Source organism: Dermochelys coriacea, chromosome 4, assembly GCF_009764565.3.
Source record: "Dermochelys coriacea isolate rDerCor1 chromosome 4, rDerCor1.pri.v4, whole genome shotgun sequence".
Taxonomy (NCBI): Eukaryota; Metazoa; Chordata; order Testudines; family Dermochelyidae; genus Dermochelys; species Dermochelys coriacea.
The window spans coordinates 109214205-109241936 of NC_050071.1; the positions used below are offsets into that span (position 1 = coordinate 109214205).

At 38.2% G+C, this 27732-nt stretch overlaps 1 protein-coding gene across 3 annotated transcripts; it reads right to left on the bottom strand.

The window, feature by feature from the left end:
- Positions 1-313: 313 nt before the first annotated feature.
- ANAPC4 (anaphase promoting complex subunit 4) lies at positions 314-27310 on the bottom strand. Of its 3 annotated transcripts, XM_043514058.1 has the most exons (29): positions 26891-27029; positions 25977-26375; positions 24579-24684; positions 23501-23633; positions 21847-21921; positions 21661-21687; positions 21529-21573; positions 19836-19920; positions 18807-18917; positions 18230-18313; positions 17917-18003; positions 16696-16760; positions 16559-16601; positions 16381-16457; positions 15787-15887; positions 15662-15713; positions 11390-11445; positions 10696-10742; positions 6922-6978; positions 6651-6707; positions 5885-5978; positions 4631-4728; positions 4019-4080; positions 3888-3926; positions 3694-3795; positions 2982-3059; positions 1906-2076; positions 1038-1161; positions 314-573 (listed from the first exon to the last, which is right to left on the bottom strand). In XM_043514058.1, the coding sequence occupies exons 2-29, from the start codon at positions 26064-26066 to the stop codon at positions 355-357; spliced, it is 2385 nt and encodes a 794-aa protein (XP_043369993.1). In that variant the 5' UTR covers positions 26067-26375; positions 26891-27029; the 3' UTR covers positions 314-354. The 3 variants fall into 3 exon arrangements, with proteins under 3 accessions (XP_043369993.1, XP_038255439.2, XP_043369992.1); XM_038399511.2 differs by lacking the exon at positions 25977-26375 and having other exon boundaries at positions 26891-27310; XM_043514057.1 differs by lacking the exons at positions 17917-18003; positions 18230-18313; positions 18807-18917; positions 25977-26375 and having other exon boundaries at positions 26891-27310.
- Between the last annotated feature and the right edge of the window lie 422 nt (positions 27311-27732).

Sequence of the window (27732 nt, forward strand, 5' to 3'; positions counted from 1 at the left end):
TATAACACATTCTCCTCAGGTAGGTAAATTTATGGGCTACACAGATTGGTTATGTCCCTTTAAAACTCCAGCTGCCATCCCCACCACCCCTTTCCCAAACATAGTCAATAATGCAATACTCCAGGAAGAAACGGTTGTGCTTGTTACAAACTAATTGTAACAGAACGAACATTCAGTAAACACACTCTGGAACAAAGAAATGGTTTTGTCTGAAGCACTGTGTAGTATTCTACAACATCCACAACAATATTAATATAATATTTGGTACAGTACAAAGAAAAGTATCAATGGTTTGAAGCTAGCTTTTAGTCTCTTCTTTTTGTTATAGTGAAGGCACAAATATCAAGGATCAGATCAAGAATCCAGGCTTGATTCATGTTCTTCTGTCTCATCTGCCAGCTCAGCAGAACCATCACACACACTACTGTGGTTAACTGCAGACAGATTCATCTCTTCATGTTCACCACCCACAATCTGAGTTGTTTCTTCCTCCTCCTCCTCCTCTTCCTCTGCCTCTCCATCATCTTCTACATCCATCTCAAACACTCTGACATGACGGAGATTCGAACTTAGCTATGGAAACATTTAGAAGTTTTCATTAATAAAATTAACAGAAAAAAATTATTTGTAAATGTTGGCCAATGCCTTTAAAAACAGCACTTACCAAAACCCTGATTTTCTTTTAAATGGAGTGAAGTAAAGTAACAAGTTAGTGACAAACCTATTTCATTGCTACGGCTGATTTAGAATAAGGTAAATATGACTAAACTAACCTGTTCCAATCTATCTACACAGAAGGCAAGCAAACATTTAAGTTCTATTATTATAATTTTTTCGACTCTGGAGAGGAGATGCAAGTTGTCTCCTCCTTTCTTTCTAAGAACCTTGTAGAACACAGGATATAAAAAACATTTTTTTACAAAACAAATTAAGTGCCCTAAGAGTAACTGATGCAGAGTATCAATCTCTTCAGTCACTGCACCAGCAAACTATTTCCCTTAATGATTTATATGCTAGACTGTAAACATGATACTTACTACACAAGAAACTTTCCGAATGCCATTCACAGCAACATACTGAGCTTTCATATTCTCCAGTACTCTCCATTGACTCTCCAAAAAGATAGTACGTGTAGGAATATCATCAGATTGCTCATCCAGCCTACATTTGGTAAAAAACAGAAATGTGTGTGTGTGTGTGTGTGTGTGTGTGTGTGTGTGAGCAACAACTCTACCCTGAGCAACCTCAGACAAAAATGACAAAATTAAAATTTTACTGTACCACAGGCAACAGGCTTATAAACACTGTTTCTCCTACTGCATATATTCTAGATTTCTGTTACTGAACATATTTTTCTTTAAATTATACTGAAAATCTCTCTTCTCACCCTGACCCATAATGGCAATATAATTAAGTATAGGAAGGCATTGATCCTGCTCTTTCATTCCATAGATAAGTTAGTTCTGTTTTTTTCAACAGACAGTGATAATACTCATAGGTACAACCACTGGGAGAATGAGGAAGAAATATTCCCTCAACTTTTTATTACCCTGTCCCTCAGTGCAACTGCAGATCTTGTGCATTCACTCCTGTTCCTGAGTCTCTAGTACTCCTATGAGTGGCGAGGCACAAATCTTCTTACCCAGAAGCAGACAAAGTTTCTACTTCCTCAGGACATTCTCAAAATTGGCTCTCCCATTTATTAAAAAAAAAGAGATGTGAAGTTTTATTATAAGAAATAGCATGCAATCTCAAATATGCACAAACATTAGATTTGGAAGTTGTAAAGGAAGAGAAAAGTTTTTTTTCCCCTCTTTAAAATACAAGTGTATAACTGTACATAAATCAGATACTTGTATAATCCGCTTTTCGGCTCTTAATTTTCAGGGGGTCATGTTTTCATACCTTTTACTAGAATTCAAGCTGAATTCCCTTTCTTGGTCCTCGTCAACGTACACTGAAGATAAAGGCAACTGAGCCAAGATTCTCTCTTTGCCTTCTTGTTCAGCATTCTCCTTAAGAACCACGGTTATAGTTTCATCATCATAAAAATGTGCATCTACACAACTGTAGAAGCTATAGCAAAACAGATGTGTTTATTTGTATTCCATCAAGTTTTACAAACAGTAAATGAAAAAGCTGAATGAATAAATATGGAAAGATCTTTAAGTAAGTTATCACTATTTATGTTTCACATTTTAGACCCGAATTTTGCCTCAGCCCACAAATGAAGTGTTCTTAACCTGGTAATGGGCTATTGATCATAAAGTCATAAAAATACGCAGTCATGAACCTAAGCTTATAGAAAGCTTGGCAGTCCATGGTTTTTATGGCAATAGATGTTCAGGGCCAAAGTTTATCTGATCCTTCACACAAAAAGGCAGGGAATGGGAACACTAAAAAACAGCAAGCAAGCCCCTAGGAAATATTTGGTATTGCTGAAACAGGTGTTGGTTGGTTAGCTCTGAAGGCAGTCGTATCTAGCCCTCCTTTGCTGGAAGGAGAAGTTGGCCCGACATGACTTTTCTGAGATGTGGAGAGCAGAAAAAAGGGAAATCCTGGGAAGAGAATTCCCCAAAGACACTGCATTGAGAAAATTATGCCCAACAATTACACACTTCATGCATATTATTATTTGTTAAGATCTTATTTTGTGTCACTGTTTTCAAGTGTCAGTATTCCATGTTTAGGCAAGAGCATTTTCAGAACTAAACTAATTTTGTTTCCATCTAGCAAATTCTGACAGTTTCCTTGAACTTGAGTTCAAATACAAAGTAAGCCACCTGCCCAAAATCCTGTAAGTTACTTCATGAAGATCTATGAGGATGCAAGCAGGTGCCCAGATCTGCCCACAAAGACCCTGATCCTGCAAGTTACTCTAAGTGTAAACAGCTGAAAAAAATATTAAGTAGGATAAGCAAACCCTTGAAGGAATATAATCTGATAAATTATTAAAGACCCTGTTTCCCAGATATACTAACCCTGTATCTGAGCTTTCATTTATACTGTTGTTCAAGAAGTTTCCAAAATCAACAGCAAGTAGTCCATTAGCAGCAGACCTAAAAGGAGGGAGAAAACTAGCTGTGTTACTCGTCCTTAAAGTTCCATGCCAAAATACCAGAATCCAAAGATTTACACCAACTACTGGAACAGACTGTAGAGCCTATTTGGATGAGAACAGATAGGCATGCTATATGTTGCTTCCACTCTCAAGAATGGGCTGTGGAAGAAGAAAAGCAAAAGACAATATGGATGAAAGGATTGAAGTTACAGAATTGTGTTGTAGACCTTGGCATCAGGCGCTACTAACCACTGGCACAAAGAAATTACTCTAAGAAATTAAGAGTATAACTGTCCACATCACTGAGATCATCTTCCCATTTTTACAGACTGTGATAAGCTTTGTAATAACTATACAAAGTCTATCACAAGGTTTGAGGAGTTGACCAAGGTGAATATTTATAAAGTAAGATGAAGAACCCACTTAACATTACCATTACTGCTCACTGAAAGGAAGGAGCAGAGAATACTTGACACATTTCCTTTTGAATAAAGCATACAATCACAGAAGAGTAAAATAACTCAATCCAGCAATGAAGAGCAAGGTCCTAAGCCTGGAAAAGGATCTAGATACATCTGGCTGAAAAATCAGGCCCCAAGAGCATACTTTTTCATTTCCAATCAATTTCTTACCTGGAAACATCTGTGTGCCGCCTCAAAATGTAAATTTTAGAAAGAGAACTTTCTAACATCGTGAAGAGAACATAATGTAAGTTGGAGGATTTGTCATTCCACCTAAAATACAAAACAAAACAAAAAAGTTAGACCAAAGCATAAAACATGGTAAATGAAATACCAGTAAGTACCAGTAGAAGCAGAATACTTACATAAAGGGTAATTTAAATAATCGAGGGGTAGAGTCCTCACTAAAACAGAAAACCAAAAAAAGTCAGAAGGTAACAATTACAGTAATTCTATGCTCATTAACACTACACATAATGTAGAAAAAAATATGTACCTTTTAGATCCTTTGTATAGAGGCATACAAACGGCTTGATGTACTGATTTTCCAATCACATCCTGAAACACACCATGAAAATATTCCAAAATGCAGAAAAAATTATTCAGTTACACACACACACACACACACACACACACACCTCCCCACCTTTTTTAAAGTAATCACAATCTACCTGAAACAGATTGACTCAGCCCAGTTCCTTCTGAATTAAAGTCCTTATCACAAAATCTCTTATCACTCGACACACTTTTAAAAAATTATTTATTTAAACGACTGTACTGTTGCTTGGAAAATAAAATGAATTAAATTTAAAAATGGATACTAGTTGTGTGTGTGTGAGAAGCAAAGAACTGAACAGGCAGGGAGATTTAACCATCTTCTCAGCCCCATGACAGGCTCAAGACACACTGGAAGGGGAAGCTGCATTACATTTATCCATGTGGTACACCTTGTATATTAGGGAACTTCAGGCCCTAGGGCATGCAATGTGGCACCTTCAATGAGTACTAAATTCACTTTAAACAATTTAGAGTAATTAAATGACAAGATCAAAGAAAAGCAGCAACTGCTGGCCCAAAATGCACACAGTTTGTAACAAACAGGACTTACAGCTGGTTTTTGTAGACACTGATCAATAATACCCTCCATTCGCCTTTTGACAAAATGCAGTGATTTCTGAGGGTAATAGGGAAACAGTAGTGGACTTTCTGCAAACAAATAATTAAGTTTTTAGTGAAAAATACAGTTTCTGTAAAGATACAGTTAAATGAGTTTGCATTCTAGCAGAAGTGTGGATCTGGATATAGAAATCAGAACTGGAGTCGTTTGCGCTTTGTAGCTCTCTTCCCCACCAACTAATTCAAATGGTATAAACAGGGGACTTGCATCCAGCCAACAGTTAGCAATACATGTGTCATGAAGCATCCTGTTATACCAAAAATGTTTTTTTCTTCTTAGCGAATCTACTGTCTGGGCAAAATGGAAATATTTTCAGCTTGAATTTCCTTGCTTTAAGACATGATACATTTGATGTACACACATTTAAGATTATTTGTTACTAATTATCTTTTGAAGTATATCTAATTCATTTCACTACAAAGATTTTACTGGAAAAATAAATATATGCTAAGTTAGAAGGTTATATAAACTACCAAAAACTGGAAATATAGCATCAATCACAAAACCATTTATTATGTTCCTAGCTCCTTCAAGCTTACAGTTCTATGCAGATAACAAGGCAAGTGAATGCCTTAATACTTGCTGACTTGTGATACTAACAAGAAACTGGTGTATACAATCATTCTCAAACTGTGCAGCGTTCTCTGCTGGTGGCAGAAAACTGGCTAGTTATATGGTGTCAGCTATTTCCAGCCACTAAATCAAATGAAAAGATACCTAAATTATATTACATAACTTTCCAGATATATTTTGTCACATAAACAATTGCTGAAGTTGCCATAAGGATGCTACATGATTGTGAATAGGCAGAAAGGGTCTACAAGATAATCTCTCTGTTATAATTTGGTCCATGCTATGGAAGAGTTTTAGACCACCTAGACAATCAAAAACAATTACTATGAGCATCAACTACTTGATGCTAATTTATATGAGTGAGAGAAGAATATAAAAGGGAGAGAGATTCCATAATGCCCGAGGAAAAACTCTTTGCAAAACTGTGATCTTATTCTAGATTGAGCAGGAGGCTGTATGGAAACATCTTTATAGGGCAATGAGATCTGCATGTTTGTTTCTACACCATTGACATTCTTCGCAACTGACACAGTATAATCTACTTGCACTCATGCCTACCCAGGTATGATTAATATTATCAAATCTGCACATGTATCTTTGATTGCACAATACCTTTAAGATGTGTGCTGTTTTGAAGAAAGTTAAACCACTGGTTTCCCTCTGTGTTAGGTGGGGATACTAGGTCGTCATCTTCATCTTTCAAGTACTGGAAGAAATGACAGATCCATGCAGTAAACATTTAAGAACAAGATACTTCTGACACATTCACTGAAGGACTGTGTGGGAGGAATATGTGTTACAATATCTTCACTTAATTGGCCTTTAAAAAAAAAAAAAAAAAAACAACCCAGTTTTTGGGCCTTCTTCCCACATCTTTAGAAAATGTTTTATTGTCCATTCTAAATCAGATAATAACAGGTTACCCAAAATGCTGTGGAACTTCTTATCAGAGATAGTTATAAACCATTTCTCTTTGAAAATGTAATTTTAGATTCTAATAATAGTGCCCCACGATTTGAAGGACATCAAGCAAACAGATTTCAATTTCATTCCATCAACATTAGTTTCAACCATGTTCCACTTTTTTAAAAAAAAAAAATATACCCCACAAATGAAGGAAATAATTTATAAGATATTAATCCAATTAATTTTCTGTTTAATTAACCTTTCCCTAATAATCAGGGAGATAAAATAGTATCCTCCACTCTTAACACCTGTGTGTGTGTGTTGAGCAGCAGGAAGGGAGTTAGAAGGAGTTCTCTTTAGTAACTACATTATCTTAATACTCTAGCCCTTGCTCCCCTATCCCTCTTTCCCAAGCTGGTGCTTGTCCATATACCTTGTCTCTCTTATCTCAATATACAGCTTGATACTTTACCTGACCAACTCTCTCTACATTGAAGTATTTTCCTTTACGATTGTAGAGCTCTGGTGCCTGAACCAAATATAAAACAAATTTTAAACACAAAATACTGACTTGACAGTACTTAAGACAAGGGAAATTAGATGATTTTTCATAGTGAGACACTTTAAAAAAAAAAAAAAACAAAAAACAATTTAGTTTAACCAGTCTTTCCAGTTCAGTTGTCTGAAGCAAGACAGAATTAGGGTGCATGCATAAAAGCACTCAGTAAACTGAAGTACCTTACCTCATTGAAGTGTTCAGTAAGAAAATCAGCAACAAATGTGATATCTTTTTGAGTCATCTAATGGAAATAAAAAGGGGAAAGACTATAAAATAACCGTAATTCAAACAAATATAGAATGTAATAGGTTCCAAGGAGGCAGGTGACAAAAGCCTACAGGTAGATAGATATATATATATATATATATACATACATATATATATATATACATACATATATATATATATATATATATATATATATATATACACATACATATATATATTATAAAAAAAAAAAAAAAAGGTGACCTTAACAGAGAGCTAAACGTTGGGAGAGAGAAATGGAAAATTACAAGAAGGTCATAAGAACAACAAGAGGGCAAAGTGGGGGACGTTGCTTACCATTTCAGGTGTCTATACACAAATGCAAAGAGTATTGGGAATAAACAGGAAGAACTGAAAGTATTAGTCCATAAACTAAAGTACTTAATTGGCATCACAGAGACTTGGTGGGATGAATCTCTTAACTACCACATTGGCATACAGGGGCATAGCTTACTCAGGCAGGGCACACAGAGGAACAAGGGAGATGTTGCATTGTACATCAAGAACACACACTTGTTATGAAGGTCCAGAAGGACGAGAGAGGCAGACCAATTGAAAGCCTCTGGGTAAAGATAAAAGGGGGGGAAAGAACAGAGGCAATGTCATTACAGTAATTATTACAGACCAACAAATAAGGAAGTGGTGGTGGATGAGGAATTTCTAGAAAAACAAAAACACAGAAATATCCAAACATAAGACATCATTGTAATAGGGGATTTCAACTACTCAGGCATCTGTTGGACAAGTAATAAGAAAAATCCAAGTGTCCAATAAGTTCTTGGAATGTACTGGGGACAACTTTTTCTTTCAGTAAGTGGAGGAAGTAACGAGCCCTTTTAGACCTGATTCTGACTAACCAGGAGGAATTGGTTGAGAACCTGAAGGCACTTTGCGTGAAAGTGATCATGAAATGATGATTTCATGATTCTAAGAAAAGGAAGGAGAGAGCAGCAGAATAAGAAAAAAATTGACTTCAAAAACACAGATATTAACAAACTTGGAGATCTGGCAGATAAGGTCCTATAAGAAGAAAAATCAGAGGGAAAAAGAAGTTCAGGAGAGCTGGAAGTTGTCTCAAAGGGACTATATTAAAGGTGCAACAGCAAACTATCCTGATGAGAAGGAAAAAGATACAAAGAATAGTAAGAAGCCAATATGGCTCCCCGAGAGCTCTTTAATGACCTATAAATCAAAAAGGAATCCTACAAAAAGTGGAAACATGGAAAAATTGCTAAGTAAAAAAAAACCAGCACAAATATGTAAGGACAAAATGAGTTGTACCTTGTGAGGGACATAAAAGGTAATCCAGAGAGGTTCTATATGTACATTAGGAGGAAGAGGAAGGAAAGTTTATGTCCTCTACGTAGTGGGGAAGGATAGCTAATAATGGACATTATCAAGAAGACTGAGGTGTTTAATGCAAATGTTGCTTCAGTCTTCACTAAAAAGGTAAACGATGACCAGATACCTAACACAAATAATATTAAGCCAGGAGAAAAGAACACAAGCCAAAATAAGGAAAGAACAAAGACTATTTAGATAAGTTAGATGTATTCAAGTCAGCAGGGCCTGATGAAATGCACCCTCGGGTACTTAAACTAGTTGGAAAAAAAAAAAAAAAATCACAGAACCAGTCTCAATTATATTTGAGAACTCATGGAATATGGGTAATGTCCCAGAGAACTGACGAAGGGCAAACATATCATTGTCTAAAGGGGAACAAAGAGAACCTGGGGAATTACAGACCAGTCAGCCTAACTTCAATATCTGGAAATATACTTGAACAAAATTATTAAAAAACAGTCAATTTGTAAGCACCTAGAGGATAACAGGGTAATAAGTTATAGCATTCAAGAACAAATCAAGCCAAACCAACCTAATTTCCTTCTTTGATTTTAGTAAGGCTTTGGACACAGTCCCACATGACATTCTCATAAACAAACCAGAAAAATGTGGTCCAGATGAAATTACTGTAAGGGGGGGGGGGGGGGCGTATAACTGTTTGAAAGACTAATCAAAGAGCAGTTATTAATGGTCTGCTATCTAATGGGGAGACATATTTAGTGGGGTACCATACTGATCTGTCTGGGTCTGATACTTTAATTTGTTAGTCTCTAAGGTGCCACAAGTACTCCTTTTCTTTTAAATAATGGAGTATGCTTATAGAATTTGCAAATGACACTAAGCTTGGAGGGACTGCAAGCACTTCAGAGGACAGGATTAGAATTCAAAACACTGATTAATTAAGAGAATTTATCTGAAATCAATAAGATGAAATTTAATAAAGACAAATGCAAAGTATTAGACTTAGGAAGGAAAAATCAAATGCCCAACCAGTAATTCCTCATTTTGTAGTTGTGCAATAGCACTGCTGAAAAGGATCTGCGTATTATACTGGATCACAGATTGAATAAGTCAACAATGTGATGTCCTTGCTAAAAAGGCAAATATTATATGGTATATTAACTGAATGTAATGCCGTATGTAATACACAGGAGGTAATTATCCTACTCTACTCGGCACTGGTGAGGTCTCAGTTGGCGTACAGTGTCCAGTTCCTGGCACCACTCTTTAAGAAAGATGTGAAGAAACTGAAGAGAGTTCAGATGAAAGCTAAAAAACGATAAAAAGGTTTCGAAACAATCACCTATGAGGAAAGGTTAAAAAAATTGGACGCATTTAGTTTTGAGAAAAGAAGACTGAGGGGTGAAGCTTGTAACAGCTTCACATATGTTAAGGCTATCACAAAGAGGATGGTGATCAATTGTTCTCCATGTGTACTGAAGGTAGGAAAAGAAATAATGGGCTTAATCTGCAGCAAGGGGGACTTAGGTTAGATATATTAGGAAAACATTTAAATTATAAGTATAGTTAAGCACTTGAACAGGCTTCCAAGGGAGGTTGTGGAATCCTCACAAGTGGAGATTTTTAAAAACAGATTAGACAAACACCTGTCAGGGATGACCTGGATATACACTTCTCCTGCCTCAGCGAAGGAGGCTGGACTAGATGATCTCTCAAGGTCCCTTCCAGCCCTATTTCTATGATTGTATACAATACACCTTAATAGCAGCAAAGGAGCAATTTTGCTAGTGAAGAATACTGGGAAGCAACAATTTTCTTCAGAACAAAGTGAAATCAAACACAAAGCTTCACATTAGTAAAAGTTTAGATGGGCAGCAACTGCTTTCATATAGTGTCTAAAGGATTGCTTCAGAGAAGATCATGCAACAGCAGTGATATTAACTTAGACCCAAAGAAACAGAAGCAATGCTGACAGGGGGGTGGAAGTAGACACCCCAGTCAGGGCCAAGGTGCCCACTGGAGGGAGGAGCAGAGAGTAAGCCTTCTTCAAGAGGTGAAAAGATCCACTATACAGCCTACTCACTAAAATGGTCAACATATAGTTTACTCAATTTCAAAGTAAAAAGTGAGAATTTTTTCAGAAGACTAATAGATATAAGACTGACCACATTACAGCTGATAATGTGCAACTGAGGGCATTTCATGCCCTAACTATCCCAAAGGGCTAGCAGGACAGCATTATTCTTTAAATGCAATTTACTTCAAAGAAACAACCTTAAAAGGTTGGTTTTTGTTTCTAACTGCACCAAACCACTGGCTACCTTCAGAATTAGATTTAACATTGCAATATTATAAAAAGCATCTACTAGGAAGAAGTTACTACTACCTTGTTCAGCTCTGGAAGAACATGATCTTCTGACATCCTCAGCATGGCTGGGGGGAAATAAGAACAGCGAAAATGCTATTTTTCCAATACACTTAAAATTTTCCTACGGTAAAATATTAAGACACAGATGACAGAGCAGGAAAGTTTACTCTTTAGATGCAATATTGACTAGCACAGGGGACAAGATTCTTAGGTTTTATTTATTAGTATGATTCAGTATTAATATAGGTTTTGAAATGAAGGGAGAGAATGATTCCTCAATTAAGTGACTGCTCTTCATTTAGACTGGCCAAGAGCTGCCACTGTTAATATACCGGAGCTAAACCATAGCCAAAGATTCCCCCCCGCCCCCATCACCTATATAAAGGAAAAAAGTCACTTTAACTTGTATGAATTTCCAGGATGGCAATAAATAGCAAGTCATAACACCAGCGCCACAACTGGATTTAGTCAGTCAATCTATTTTTTGCCAACATTTCAGTATTTAAATACAATACTGGCTCTTTTCATCATTTAATTTCTTTTTTAAAAAGCTAACAAGGAGCTTATCAAACTACATTTCTTAGAAGTCAATTCCACAGATTAACCCATAGGCAAATATTATTACACTAATTCTAATATTCTATGACAATTCCAAAGCAAATAATTAAAATATAAAGGAGATATGAAATACTTAGGATATAATTAAGCTTACCCACATACAACCATCGGAAAAATGCTTTGAAGTTTTTCATACTACTGTCTATAACTCTGTATAAAAAAAGAAAATGAAAATTGGTAAAAGACTTGATGTAAACAAAGGTCACAAGCTGCAAGTTTATGCAGAAGTTCTAACTTTATCATAGGTGGGGATGGCAGCAATGCCTTTTTGTTAAGTTGGCCTTGCACTTCCCATTACAAGACTACTTTTGGTTGTTTATAACTTTGCCAAACTTTAACTCTTTGAGCTGAACTTTCCCATGCTAGATGTCTGCCTCAGGCTGAATTGTTTTGGAAAATTTCAGTCAAACTGGTTCAGTCATTTTGGAGAACAAGGCTAGTGAAAAATATGTTTCCCAGTTAAAAGATTCTGGTGACCTTTTCTTTGATACATTGTAGCACCCTCATGTTTTGGAGTAGGGACTTAAATTTGGAAGGAGGGCAGAAACTTGTATCAGGGGGTATGCCTTTTGCTGTCTGCATGAGAATTCATCCAGTATTTTGCCAAATTATAAGCCTGGGGGGGGGGCAGGGGGGAAATCATGGCTCACAAATGCTCAGTACAGACTTGCTAGACCCTAACAGCTAAAATCTCTGTAGATTCCATCCTCACTGAGCATGCTCCATCCCCAAAAAGCTCCTATAGATGACAGGACGGTGCATGTACCATCCCCACAGAGCTGTGGAGCATGCTCCCTCCAGTCCAGGGCTATAGCGGTGAAGTTAGAGTTTTCTTGTAATTGCTGTTCCCAGCTGCTCTCTGAGCCAGGCACTGGAACTGAGAGCAGGGAAGTCTCTCTCCTGTGCTCTCAATAATCCCACTACTAACATCTACTGGAGGAGCAGGAAGCCATTTGATTCAAATACTACTCCTGGGGGAATTCTGCGCCCCAGTGTGTGCGCACGCAGAATTCACATCCACCACAAAGTCCTTTGCTTCCCTGCAGAAAAATTACTTTCTGACAGGGAAGAGAAGGGAAGCTGCAAGAATGGTCACTCACCCCTCCTTAGCAGTGCAGATATATCGTTTCAGGTATTCAGAGCAGCCAGTGGAGAGGTAAATCACCACAGGGCTGGGGACACCCCAGCTGGTGGCTCCTACCCTGAGCTGGGATCAGCTGCTAGTCCTAGCTGAGCTGGAGGCAGAGGGAGGACGGAACTTCCTCTTCCCCTGCAAGGAGCGGCTGGGCTGGGCTGGGCCAGACCCACCTCCAGAAACCTCCCCCAGCTGCAGGAAGCTCAGCATCCTCCCTTGATTCCTACCCCCATCACTCTTCAGCTGGGGGAGGGGAGGGGTCACTGTATGAGAAGCTGCTCCCCCATCCACCCAACCCCCTGCATCTGGACCTCCCCATACTCAGACCCCCCCCATCAAGCCTACCCAGAACCCTCCCCCTGAGCCCCAACCACATTCACCTGGAACCCCCTGCAGAGTCCCACTTTTCCTGCTCCTGGAACCCACCCCACAATGAGCCTCTGTGCATCCAGATCCCCCTATACCTGGACCCCGACAATAAGCTGTCTGCATCCAGATTGTCTCATAAAGAACCCTCTCACCCCACACCTGGACCCCCCCCCCACAGTAAGCCTCTCCAAACTTGGTTGAGCCTGCCTGCCCCCTACCTTAGTGTGCCTGACATGGAGGAGCAGAGCCCTGGGGTGTTTCTGGGGGCAGGCCCAGCCCTTGCATTGTGTCAGGGTTGGGTGCAGCCTCACTGCCAAATCAGTGTCCAAGGAGGGGGCAGGGGGAGGCTGCAGGGTGATCTCCCACCTCTATGCAGCCAGTGGACTGTGCTTCCCACTGCCATGCTGGAGCCTCCACATTTATTTATTGTGCAAAATTCTGCAAGTTTTATTTGTCAATTTAAAAATATTGTGTACAGAATTTTTAATTTTTTGGCGCAGAATGCCTGCAGGAGTAAAATGTAGAGGGGATAAAAGCCAGACAGGAGAGAGGGAAAGGAGTAGATTAGGACAAGGAGTTTGGTGAGACTAGGTCCAGAGGGGAGAGAAACTGGGACTTGGAGGTGGGGAAAAACTGAGACTGGTTGGGTGGGGAGGCAGGGACAGAATGGGGGGCAGGAGACTGAAATTAGACAAGGAGTCTCGGAAGACAGACTGGGACCCAGTTGGAGGGCAGAAAGTGGGAGAGAGGTTGAACAAGGGGCTAGGGTGAGGTAGAGAGGTACTGGCTGGGAAAGGAGACTGGCACTAGGTGTGGGGAAGTGGAGAAACTGGTAGTCGGTGGAAGAATGGAATTCCAAAAGCAAGCCCAGAGGGGGAGACTAGAATTGGCTGGGCAAGGAGATGGACTAGGATGAGAAGTCTGAGTGGTGGTGATTGGGTAAGTGAAGAGAAAGGTACTGGGACAAGGAGACAGGGTAGGGGAGAGAAAGGACTGAGACAGGTTGGAGGGGATGGGGCAGAAGGGATCACAGCTGGGAGAACAGACAGAAGTGTCTAACCATTAGACAACACTACCCTCCAGAGCTTGGAATGGAGCTCAGAATTCCTAAGTTTCACCATTCCTCTCATCAGTAAATATCTGTGAAGCCCATTGGCAAAATGTGTGTCTCATCTTCTTGTAGTGCTGGTCCATACAGAGGGTAACAGCTTACTACTGCTGTTACTCCATTACCTCAAATGGCAGAGGATCTAAAGGTTCCAACTCTGCTGATGACCCATGTGAGTATCAAGATGATGCCACCTAATGGAATTTCTATTTTTTTTTGCAGTTTACTTTTCTAATAACCTAGGAAATTGCACATACATAAACTATGTGAAAAGAAAATTAAGATAGTGACTAAATACTTAAGTTTAAAACTGCTCTAGTCATTGGAAATTACTCATTAAGAGAACTAATTTTGTTGAAATATGAACTGTGGACTAAACAATATCAAAAATTTTATATTACCCACAAATTTAGCTCAGTTAAAAGATTAATGTTAACCATTATTAAGGTTGCAAAGTCAAGTGCACGTGCATTATGTGCATGTGCCTGTGCATTATGATAGAGTCTCCAATTACATGCTATGTTTCCCAAAAGACCCCAGCGTCTACAAAATTGGTACTCACAATGTAGAATAAAATGCCTTTATTATACCAGTTATACTTCTTCTTTTCCTAAGATCAATTTTGGTTGCCCTACTCATCACTCCAATATCTCACTTGATCATTTCAGTTATGTTTTAAATAAAGGAGGAGGTCATAGAACAGTTACTCCAGGAGATTATTCTAATACATAAAATGACATAGAAAAATTTTCAAACGTTCATTTCAGCTATACGTTACATTTTTATATTTGAAAATTAGGGCTGTCACGCAATTAAAACAATGAATTGCGCTGTTAAGCAATAACAGAATACCATTTTATTTAAATATTTTTGGATGTTTTCTACATTTTCAAATATATTTATTTCAATTACAACACAGAATACAAAGTGTATGGTGCTCACTTTATATTATGATTTTTTATTACAAATATTTGTACTGTAAAAATGATAAACAAAAGAAATAGTATTTTTCAATTCACCTCATACAAGTATTGTAGTGCAATGCTTCTCAAGCTATCTGATGTGGGGGGGACCAGCAATTTTTTTCCCGATGTGCGCACAGACCAGCAGCCGATGGCTCACGGACCGGCACCGGTCCGCAGACCACCACTTTGAGTAGCACTGACGTAGTGCAATCTCTTTATCATGAAAGTTGAACTTACAAATGTAGAATTAAGTACAAAGTGACATTTTAAATAAGAAGCAGACAGCAGTATCTCCCATAAAATGTAAACAATCTTGTTTGTCTTAGAGATTGGCCGAACAAGAAGTAGGACTGAGTGGACTTGTAGGCTCTAAAGTTTTACATTGGTTTGTTTTTGAATGCAGTTATTTTTTTGGACTTAATTCTACATTTGTAAGTTCAACTTTCATGATAAAGAGATTGCACTACAGTACTTGTATGAGGTGAATTGAAAAATACTATTTCCTTTGTTTATCATTTTTACAGTGCAAATATTTGTAAGGAAAAATAATATAAAGTTAGCACTCTACACGTTGTATTGTGTTTTGTAATAGAAATAAATATATTTGAAAATGTAGATAAACATCCAAAATATGTAATAAATTTCAATTGTTTAACAGTGCGATTAATCCCGATTAATTTTTTAAATCACGATTAATTTTTTTTGAGTTAATCGCATGAGTTAACTGCAATTAATCGACAGCCCTATTGAAAATAAAATTGTGTTGCAACTCTCCAAATAAATACTTACTGAAGCAGCTCGTTTGCTTTCAAGATGAAGGAGCCCACAGCAGTAATAGCATCTGCAAAGAGAGCAACCATTTTTAGTTTTCACAACGAACATCAGTGTGACGAGTAGTGAGCCAATTACTGTACCTTCAATTCCTGCTGCGTCTAGTCCAAGAGACTCATATTTTTGTTTCCATGATGCCATTCCTTTCAGTTCACTCAAATGGTACAACAATGCCTCAGAGCCACTATTATAGAAAAGCATAATTTCTTAATCAAGTGGAGACTCATTGTTTAACTGACAAATATTTTATACATAATATCTTACTCTTATACAGCACTTTCTCATCCCTACTTTGTAAAGTTCTTTCAAAAAAAGTAGATAATTTTGGACAGAACGTTTGCTCTCTGTAAAATGGGGATAATGATATATTTCAGGGAATCACAGTCCCAAGCCCCTAAATATTAGCTACAGCACATTTCCTGTACAGTGTTAGACTTTTCTAGCTCTAATCAGTTAAATAAATCAAGTATTTCTTCCCTTACAGTATTTTAGGGAGAAAAAAAGAGTTAATATTCAAATTACATTTTATAGTCTTCTGATGTCACAAAATAATAACAGACTAAACTCTGCATGATCATGACAAGAAGTGGTTATGTTTTTGTTGGGCTCAGTTTCTTTTAAACGAATGTTTACTAATAAATTTATCTCTGTAATTCATTAGGTGTTATATGACTTACCTCTGCAAGTGACTTATGACTAATTTTTGTATACTGGAGTAGGAAGACTCTATGGACTGACCAAGCTTTTTTAAACCCTGATAGAAAAAAAAGAGACATGCTTCATTACAGTATATTAATACAACACTTATGAAAGATACTGAAATAGACGATTTAAAGACAGTAAACATTACCATACCTTTACTGTTAGCTGGTTCATTAAAAGTGCTTGAAGTTCAAGGCTAAGTGATAAAAATTAAAATAAGTGTTCTTTCTTTAATTTGAATATGTATTTACAAATTGAAACTGGAATATAAAAACCCAAGCAGCAACTACCTTGCTTTGCCCCACAACAGCAGCTGCATAAACTCATCCTGTACAGAAGTGGTTGTGTTCTTTTCCTGTTAATCAAAAATTACTGAAATAAACTGATTTTTATTTAATTACCAATTTACAACATTAGAATTGCAAACACCTAATTTAAAATACAGAGAAACAAAATACATCATTGAACACTGAAAATGCATTCTTGATCACTGAAAACTCAATGATTAAAATAGGAAAAAATATTCACTACTTTCACATTTATTCCATTAGTGATAAGAGTTTTGAACATTATTTTTATTAATTCAGAATGCATGTTACCAAACAATCTTTTAAATTTGTTTGTTAAATACTAGCAAGTATTACAAAATTTATGCCACTCCAACAGCATCTCATTGGTAGCTCCCTTATACATATTGTACTATACTTTTTCCTACTTGACATAGAGCCAGTGAGATGAACCGAGCTGCAGGTGCTCCAGTTCAATAGTTATAATTGGAATCTGTGCTAGGAAATTATTTGCTTATAATAAAGAAATTCAACGTTAGCCACTCACAAATTAAGAGTGTAAACTGCTTAAGTTGTACACTTTCATGGACAGGCTGGTCAATCACTAACAGAAGTCTATTCAGTGGGTTAGAAAACACAAATCTAATAAGAAGGCAATCAGTCAATAATTATATTAGTGATCAACCATCACTACTGCATGAACATGAATCCATTAAAATAATGAGATTGACAACAGTCAATTGGTATATCATCATCAATGGACTAGAAAGTCACAGGATAAAACTACTGAACCCTCAAACAATGCTTTTTCAACTTCAAAGCACTTGACAGACATTAATTACTAATGGACTCCAGCTTGCCTCTGAATTTACAGAGACCATTATCCTGTGATAGCTGTTCATTACACAAGATATAGACAAATTGGAGAAAGAACAGGAGTATTTGTGGCACCTTTTGCGGATATAGACTAACACGGCTGCTACTTTGAGACAAATTGGAGAAAGTCCAGAGAAGAGCAACAAATATGATTAAAGGTCTAGAAAACATGACCTATGAGGGAAGACTGAAAACAATTGGGTTTGTTTAGTCTGGAAAAAGAGAAGACTGAGAGGAGACATGATAACAGTTTTCAAGTACATAAAAAGTTGTTACAAGGAGGAGGGAGAAAAATAAGAAAGCTATTCATTCTCTGCATTCCCCAAATAATTGCTTATACCACAATACCTGTACGAATTTGGTTAGACGCGAGTCCATCTGCATCAATATTTCTTCCCATGCTTCACACATACATGTCAATGACAACTTTATATACTGCAATGCAAAAAGAAGTTAGTGCAGTGACTTTTTTAAAATTCAGACTAAACATACATATGTTCTCATAGGAATCTTATCTTTACATTTCTAAAGCGGTGCTCTATATCAACTAAAAAAATCAACCTAAATCCCTAAGTAAGCAAGTGTTTTATACTAATAGGGTTACAAAATCCAATGCCTGTAATAACTGTGGAATTAAAAAAAAGTCATAACAAAAACGTACCTGTAGGAGAGTTGAAATATGAGTAAATTTCCTGGCCATTCGAGTTACCTCAGGTAAATAAACTGATAGCAGACTGGTGTCCAGCTGTAATATGCAAGGTAAGCAACAGTTATAATCAGATGGATGGTCTCTTTATTTTCTGTAACAATAGACTGGATCATGTTCATTAAGGCAAAAACCACAGTCACTAAAATAGGGAATATTAAAATATATTCCCTACTATAATAGGGAATAATGAAATTATTTACTTGTTAGTTTGGCAGAAAGGAGACAGTACATAAAAAGCCTTTAGAATACAGCTACTGTTCAGAAAAATGCAAACACTTCAGAGCTTCATCACTGTCAATCACATATTACAACAATTTGAATCAAAATGGAGAATCCAAAAAAACTAAATAATATTACATGAACTTTAGAGAAGGTGGGAATAAAAATATTTTATCATTATGTAAATAGAAATGAGAACAACATATTAGAATTGTTTGATATGAGTAGTAAAAATAAATAGTTTTAATATTTTAACAGAACATTTAGAAAACACCACTATTTGTGTGTTTGCAGTCTGCATTTTACTCACCTGGAAATAGGTAATCTCTGGTACACTGTCTGGGGAAACTTGCACCTCTGTAATGACGGATAGTGATTTCAAATCACTAGAAAAACATAATCCAAGGCAAGAACCTGCCACCTGAAAGAGTCCAATGTAAAGGGGTTGAAGTATCTCATTTTCTCAATAGCCCAATAGGTACAAGTACATATATACTACACTGATCTATTAACTGATGAACTAAACACATGCCCTTATTTCAAACAGAAACTGCATTCTATTTCTGTTTAAGTATCAACTGAAAAGAGAAACAAAAGCCTCAGCTATTGAGGGGAAACAAAAATATGTGCATACTGTTTTGTTTTCGATAATCAGTATTAGATTACAGAGTGCCCATGTTAGACTGTATCAGCAAAAAGAACAAGGAGTACTTGTGGCACCTTAGAGACTAACACATTTATTGGGCATAAGCTTTCGTGGGCTAAAACCCACTTCATCAGATGCATGCAGCAGAAAATACAGAAGGAAGATAAATACATACATACATACATACACCATGAAAAAAATGGGGGTTGCCATACCAACACTAACAAGACTAATCAATTAAGGTTTCAGAGTAGCAACCATGTTAGTCTGTATCCACAAAAAGAACAGGAGTACTTGTGGCACCTTAGAGACTAACAAATTTATTTGAGCATAAGCTTTCGTGGGCTACAGCCGACGAAGTGGGTTGTAGCCCAAGAAAGCTTATGCTCTAATAAATTTGTTAGTCTCTAAGGTGCCACAAGTACTCCTGTTCTTTAATCAATTAAGGTGCACTTTGTTTCAAATGATACAGGATTTGAAGTTTTCCAGTCGGAATACTAATTAAAAAACAAAATAAAAACCACACAACTATTCCTCTCTTTGGGTTTTAAGCATAGTAATACTGAAGTGTTGAAGTTGTAATACTTTACACTCCCAAAGATGAACTAAAAACTGTGTTTAACTAACAAGGTGTATTTTAAGAGGAGAAATAACATAGAAAGTTAAAAATAAAAACAAAACAAAAACACTCACCCCTGTTACTGTAGCAATCTTGTACATTCCATAAGCGTAAACCTCAATGAATCCAGAACTGCCTCCAAGGACAAGGGCATTTAGCCTGATAACAAATAAGACTCAGAAATTACTCAGTGAGTTGTCCAAATGTGGGGGGCAGGGGAATCAATTTTTACTGGATTATGACAAACCTAATCAGTAAATCACTAGTTGGCTATTTCTATTCCACATGAATACTTTTAAATATTAAATCCTAAGAATAGGTAATCAAAAAGTCTGTAATGTGAAGATTATCACCAACATATAGTCAACATTAAAACAAGACAAAAATTTAAAATACATTAAAATATTGTTTAAAGAGAGAAATTAACAGCTCTACAAAAAAGTTACTAGCACCAATGCCATTAGTATAGATATATTAGATATATGATGAAAGAAAATTTGATTTATACATACACCCTAATTAGCCATCTTCTTTCTAAAGAGTAGACAACAGCATATTTACTCTTTTAAATATTCTCTTATATTCAGCTAATTTTACTCTAATATAACTCTGAATATGTCACCAGCAGTCACACAATGGCATTCCCCACTCAATTTCAAATGCAATGAAAATTGAAAACAAACGTAGCACCTGAGAACAAGCACCAATGACAACTGCAACAGAAGAGGGAATCCCATCCAGTGGACGGGGCACTGGACTGGGCTGAGAGACTGGCGTTTTGTTCCTGGCTGTAATGCTAACTTGCTGTATAACCTTGGACAACTCACTTCAGCTTTCTGTGCCTATGTTTCCTCTCCCATCCTTTGTCTGTCCATTTGTATTGTAAACTCTTTGGGGTAGGTGATCTATGATAGGGCTGAATCTGACCCTGTAATTTTAAACTGAATAAGCATTTACCATATTTCCAAGTGGTTTCAGGCCCTGCTGAAGTAACAAACAAACAAACAAACCATTCCCTGCAAAAATAGGTCAATAGAGATCTTTTTTTCCCCAATTATATTAGAGGACAAGAAGGAAGCTGCAGTTAGCTATTTTTTAAGCACTTATGGTGTGTTTGATAGCACATTTCTCTAATCTAAGAAGAGGACCTATCCAAGCTGCAAATGGGGGAGACAAAGGAAGGGGAAATTATTTTAAAGAATACCCATCACTTCCATTTATTTTAAATAGGCTAGTTTTAAAGTGACTCTAATTATACTGCCAATGAGACAAAGGGTGGTTTTTACAAGAATTTGTATGCTTAATGCTTATAAACTACATCAGGGGCTTTGGAGGTTTCTTGCTAGTGGATTCTTTGGAGGAATGAAGAATTAGCCGAACTATGACATCACAAAAAACATAAACATGATCAGCTGAGAGATGAAGGAATTCTTTATCCAACTACAGAACGTTTTGGTTTTGCTTAACATGTATTTAACTCAAGATTAAGACAATTTAAAAAAAAAAGCTCTCTGAAATATTCAACCAACTCTCCCTCTCTTTCAATTAAAGGGTGATAAAGTTCCCACTTCAGTTCTATATTCCTTCAAGAAGTCCTCCAGCAAAAAGAGAGAGACTTGATTCCATTAAATCCTTCTTTACACTTTATGAAAGCCAAGAGACTTTCCTGCCACCCCTTTTGTAGGTCAACATTAAGAAAAAAAAGTTATTTTAAATTTTAAATCCAAACTTGCCGTTATTTTACGGATTTCAAAGAACAATACTTACTTTACATCACCCAAGAGCTTCATAATCTCATCTGATTTTTCTTCACTAAAAATATAAAAATGGTATGATTATGGTAACCCATAGGCTATCATAAGCACCATTATAAGAAGACATGAAGTAATCAATTCTTACCTGAAAATTTTTGCAGTGGTACTGTAGCTAAAGTGAAGTCAAAATAAAGTTTGAGAAATAAGTGCCTTTAGTAAAGATGTCTTCTTATTTACTTCAGAACAGTTGTGTTCTTTTAAACATAAAGAACCCATAAAATGACACCAAATGACTAATTAAGATATTTAGACTTTTTAATTTTACACCTACTTTTTGGGCAATGCAGGTAATTTAGGCAGGAGAAGATTTGACTCATCCTCAGCATTATAAAATGAAGTGAGAACACTGGAAAAAAAAAGAAATGATTAAGAATTTCTTTGCCTTCGCTGTCAGACTTTAAAAATTGTAAAAAAAAATTTAAAAATTAAGTGTCCGGTAGTAATTTAGACTTAACATATCATGTATGTTCAAAGAGTTACAAATCTCACAAGCATATCATTTGTTTTCTAAGTAAAGTCTTTTAAAAAACACAATCACATCAATACTAGATGGCTAGAAGTTCTCTTTTTGTTTTTATATCCTCTTCTTTTGGCTTAGTGTTTCCCACATAGAAAGGCGAAGAACAAGTTTATATTTGCTGGTTCAGCGGTTTGCTTCCCAAATCTTCCATTATTATTAATTATTTACATTACAATAGTGTGGGGAGGCCCTCATCATGGAGCACAGAACCCCACTGTGCTAGACAATGTACAAACACCAAAAAAAAAAAAAAAAAATTTCCCCTGCCCTAAACAGCTTTAAATAGTTCCTAGCATAAGTCTATGGGTCTGATCCAAAGCCCATCGAAGTCAACAGAAAGACTGGTCAGTCTAAAAAGCAAAGCCTTATTTACAACCTCATTTCAGGTTAACATATATCCACAAGTTAAGTGTCCAGCATATTACATGTTTATGCTGGAAGCATGAGGTTGCAATTAAAATTATGTAGAGAGATTACTGTAAAGAGAGATTAAGGAAACTCACAACATATTCTGCAGGAAATTACTTATGAAGATGGTGAGTGTGGAGACAGGCCATGAGGGCATTAGTCTACAGTTAAAAGATATCCCCTAGCTTAATATTTCCTTGCTGGTTCAGGGTTTGTGTTTATGGGGAAGGGGAAGAATGTCACACTTTTTACCTTAATCCCTTTTAAACAAAATTTTTGTTTATGGAATTTCTTGGTTTTTTAATAAAACCAGTGTAGACTGGTTTGTGAGGACACAGAAACGGATGCAGATGCCCCCAACTTCCCCTATGGCATGTGGAACTATGGAGGGCACATATCAGATCTGTGCAAATGTCATAGAGTGAACGGAAGCACAATTTATGACTAATGGCACACAACTTGCAAGACAATGGGGGTACTCTTATGTCCTGAGATACAAACATAATAAAGACAGCACTTCCAATAGCTCTGGGTTTTCCATCAATGCATTAAAAATAAACAAAATCACTAAAATTATTGAAAATGTGGATAAAAATAATATTTTAAATTTATCACCTTCCATTGTCCAGGTACAATGAAGCAGATTACAGCAATACATTTGATTTTGGTAGAACACCGTTACGTAAACTGAGCAGCAATTATGCAAGTCAATACTAGTTCATATATCTAAATAAATAAGCTATAATAAACTATAAATTAATAAATAGATGCACAAGATACTATTAAAAGTGTTCTTGTTCGTATAACTAGAAAACAAAAATATCAAAAACTTATAGCACTAGAACTGCATTGTTATCAATAAAGTATGAAAAACCTACACTAGAAACAAGAAAAGGGGATTTTTTTAAATGAAGTGGTGGGAAAAGTGACTGAGCTGTTTTTGCTTAACTACTATATTCCATTATTTATGGAATGTAATGTAAAGTTTTAGAGCTACCTGCTTTCTTCAGTTACTTCCATCCAATGCATGTAAGTAATAGGAGCATCCACTGAGAAAGAGTGTAAACTTTCAGGTTTTTCTACATCACACAGGATAACACGCTTGGTATCAGCTAGGCCAAAAGCCAGAACTAGAGAAGTAACAGAATAATGTTAAACAATCAACACACCGAAACATTTCAGCTACTCAAACATATGACAAGCTAGGAAATGTAATTATTCTTCAGACATTAAATCCAAATACTATATACAATTTTATCTTTTTCTATATATAGTACATTAATGTCACTTCTAATTTTAAAACATTACTAATTACTAAAAAGCACACTTGAAGTCAACCTTTTTATTTTAAAATGACATATTGGGTCACACCTGACAAATGACCTGATCCTGCAAAGACTTACACATATGTTTAACCTAAGTCCATACTTAGCTTACTGTTACTCATGGGAGAAAACATAAGCTAAGCATGGACTAAAGTTTTAGCAAATTTGGTGCCAAAAATACATTTGAGACACACTGTTCAATTATCAAGGATATTTTACTGCAATGTAACATAATTCTAAGATTCTCACAAGAACTCATCCCTACTTGATTAGAACACTGACACTAATATTCATTGGGCAACATTTGCATAAGAACTTACATGACTATATTCATCTTTTTGAACCAATTCATTCCCAAAGAATGCCAGGTTACAATATAATTGGAGATTCTGCTCATTCATATGCAGATGGATGATTGACATGGAACATCTCTGCACTATTAAGAGTTGAAAGTTGTGCCATGCAATTTGAAGAATAATATTCCCATAATTGCAATCAGATTTTAGATTTCACCTGTTATTTCAGTGCCACTATAATTTGGCCATTCTTTATACATCACATCATACATCAAAGGGGCAACTTTCACTATTATTTTAATAGTATTGCTACATAAAATTAAGCTACCCTTTTCTTAATATTTTGTAGTGAGTATTTTCTTTTTGAGACGGGGGTATTGTATTCACTAAAGGTATCTGCTGATTTCCAACACCGTTTTTATTGCAGCACAAAACATCATATATTTAACATTACTTTTGCCATCTGGTCTCCAAGCAAGGGCTGTAACTTCTTTCCCTGTATTTTCATTTGGTGGCAAACTCCAAACTCGCTGAAAGTTTGCAAGTCGGTGAAGTAAAACCTGAAAAGCAGATAGATTAAATGTAGGAAACTTGAACATCTTCTCCTTTAACAATATTTTGTAAGTCAGCCACTAAAGAATCACTCCTTTTTATTAGATTTAAGAAAATCCCACATCCTGAAAGTCAGATCTAGAACTATTTGTATCAAGAAAGCAGTCATTCTACATACACACACAGAGTTCTGGGGAATACTGTCTACTCTGAAGCAATGAAAAGAGGTTTTAGGTTAAGACCTGAAGTCTACAATCAATCTGGCTAATCGGAATAATATGGTATTTAGAGAGGCCTCCCCACCACAGATAGGTTTCAGAGTAGCAGCCGTGTTAGTCTGTATTCACAAAAAGAAAAGGAGTACTTGTGGCACCTTAGAGACTAACAAATTTATTTGAGCATAAGCTTTCGTGAGCTGTAACTCACGAAAGCTTATGCTCAAATAAATTTGTTAGTCTCTAAGGTGCCACAAGTACTCCTTTTCTTCCCACCACAGATAGTAACTGTATTGTGGAAGCATTGCAGTTGATCTTCCCATGCATAGCCAAATTCATCATGAGGAGACCAAAGTGCAGAGCAATGTTTTTTAATCTTTTTTCATTTGCGGACACCCTAAAAAATTTCAACTGAAGGTGCAGACCCTTTTGGAAATCTTAGGGATAGTATGCAGACCCCCCATGGGTCTGTGGACCACAGGTTGAAAACCACTGGTGTAGACAGCAAAAAGAATGTGCTGGGGTGGGAGAGAGGGAAACAAGGAAAACAGGAACTGAGAGACCAGAAAAAGACATTAAAAAACCAACGCTCTCTGACAGAAGCAACCCCCCTACTCTGTCATCAGTGGATAGCACTGCCATAAGATCAGAAGCAATATGTGGCAAACTGGCAAGGGAAGCTCTGAATTACATGACCTCAAGAAATAAACTGAGATCTACAACATGATGTTCCAGGACATACAGTCTGCCTCTGCACCACTAACCAGTTTTCGATGCTTCTATTGGTTTTAAAATTATTTTAAATATAAATTAATTTTCAAACACTTGTTAAATCACACACAAAAACATGCACTCTGCTGGGACACACAAAAAAACAGGTATTCAACTGGGAATTACCCTTTACTTAGATTCTATTTTTTTAACAAAGGATAGGAGAATTTTCGCCTCACTCTTATCACAAAGTATATACTAAAACTATTATACTGTGGACAAAAGACCACATATGTAGCAAAAAACACAGAGAGACAATATACCCACTCCATCCCCACCAGCATCTATTGCTCTTTACTCCCAGGGATCTTAACCTGAACATTTTGAAGATGAGAACAGAATCTTGTGGTGACGGGATAAACATTTAAACGATACCCCTTTTCCAGAACACATCTGAAGAACATCAGGATTGTGAGAGAACATAAGACAGGAAGAAAATCAGCAAGCAATTTTTAAACACACTTCAGAAAAACAGGGTGCCTCCCAAAGTCAGAGACTGAACATTTGAGATAGATTCAGATACAGCGTGTTCAGGCATTGTGCCAGATTCTTCACGCCACTGCTCCACCAAATGCTGCCTGGCAACACATCAAGCAGCTCCTGTAAACCTGGGTCTCTCCTGCACTGATGTTGGCAACCGGGTCATGCAGCCAGCATGAAGGAACCACCGTTCTTGGCTGAAGGAGCCGTACAGCTAACAAAATGCCTTGGAACTGCCAAGAGAGGAAACCCGGGGCACTTACCAAGTCATTCTCACGTGAAGGGTTTAAAACAAAACAAAACGCTCATACAGTCACATGCCACGCTAAGGCTGGAGACAGCCAAGCACCACTATTCATGTGGCTGGAACGAGGAGGCACGTTCGGGGTATGCCAGTAATGGCCACCGAGGGTAACCAATGCTAGCCCCCCTGGCGCAGCCCTGCCCAGCTGCCAAGGTGAGGACTCGAGTTCTTTCCAAAAGGGAGGACCGGGTTCGGGGCCCTGCCAGAGGCAGGGCACTGGACTGGATCCTGGGTGGGGACCCCTAAGGGGCCTGCTCGTGGAGGGGGCAGGCAGCAGGCCGCTCGCTGCGAGCGAAGACGGACTGTCAGCCAGGGAACCCCGCTCCCCGCCAGCAGGAGAGAGCACAACAGCCCTGTCTCACGAGGCGGTTTCTCTGCCCACCATGTCCAGCTCGCCCAGCCGGGCCCTCCAGCTGCTCCCCGTTACCCCCGGCCCCGCCTTACCTCCCCCACTTTGTTGGCAAGGGCGATGAGATCCCTCTTGGGAGACCAGGCCATGAAGCTGATTTCCTGGGGAAGCTGCTTCTCCCCGACCTGCCGGAAAGCCGGCATGGCGGGGGGGGGGCGGGGCTCGCGGCACAGCCTGCTCGGAAGCCCCCTCCTCTCGCCGCCGGTCTCCGGCCCCCTTAAATCCCCCCGGCAGCGCGCAGCCAGCAGGGACCCCGGGTTCACCGGGCGGCTGCCCCCACCAGAGGCAGCTCCGCCCCGCCCCGCCCCGCCTCTCCCGCCTTCCCAAGTTCCGGGCCGCCCTTCCCGCGTCACTGCGCGGCCGCCGCCGCCTCCCAAGCCCGCCGCGCGGCGCTCAGGGGCCGCCTGTGCCGGGGAGCCGGGCTCCCGCCGGCGCCTCATGCCTGGGCGTGGGCTGGGGCCCAACGCCCTCGCTGCCCTCCCCAGCCCAGGCCCGCGCACACCGCCCTCCCGAGCGGGTGGATGGCCATAGCCCTGGGGCGGGCCCCCCTCCGCTGCCGCTCGGGCCATAGAAAGGCCCTGGTCTCGGGGGGGGGGGGGCTTGGGATACCGGCCTGAGGGGGGAATGTAAACCGGGGTAGGCAACTGCTGCAGCCGCCTGTGTGGACGCTCCGCCGTCGGTGTAAGTGGGTTTGAGTCAGCTGGGAGCAAGCAGAAGTGGAACAGAAGTAAGCCGCTCAAACCGCAACAGGAGCCTCCACGCAGAAGTTTGTCCCAGATGCACTGTATCCGTTTAAAAACCAAGGCAGCTTTCCCCTCTAGACAGCAAAAAATAGCCCGGGACACAAGAGTTTGCCCTCATTTTGCAGATTTCAGTG

Excerpts from the sequence above, each read along its gene's own strand:
- ANAPC4 (XM_038399511.2), bottom strand. The coding sequence starts at position 27,295 with ATGAGGCGCCGGCGGGAGCCCGGCTCCCCGGCACAGGCGGCCCCTGAG. Across the intron at positions 23,634-24,578 it reads TTGGAGACCAGATGGCAAAA|TTCTGGCTTTTGGCCTAGCT; the intron begins GTAATGTTAAAT and ends TTACTTCTCTAG. Across the intron at positions 4,081-4,630 it reads AGTGTCTACAAAAACCAGCT|GATGTGATTGGAAAATCAGT; the intron begins GTAAGTCCTGTT and ends GGTGTGTTTCAG.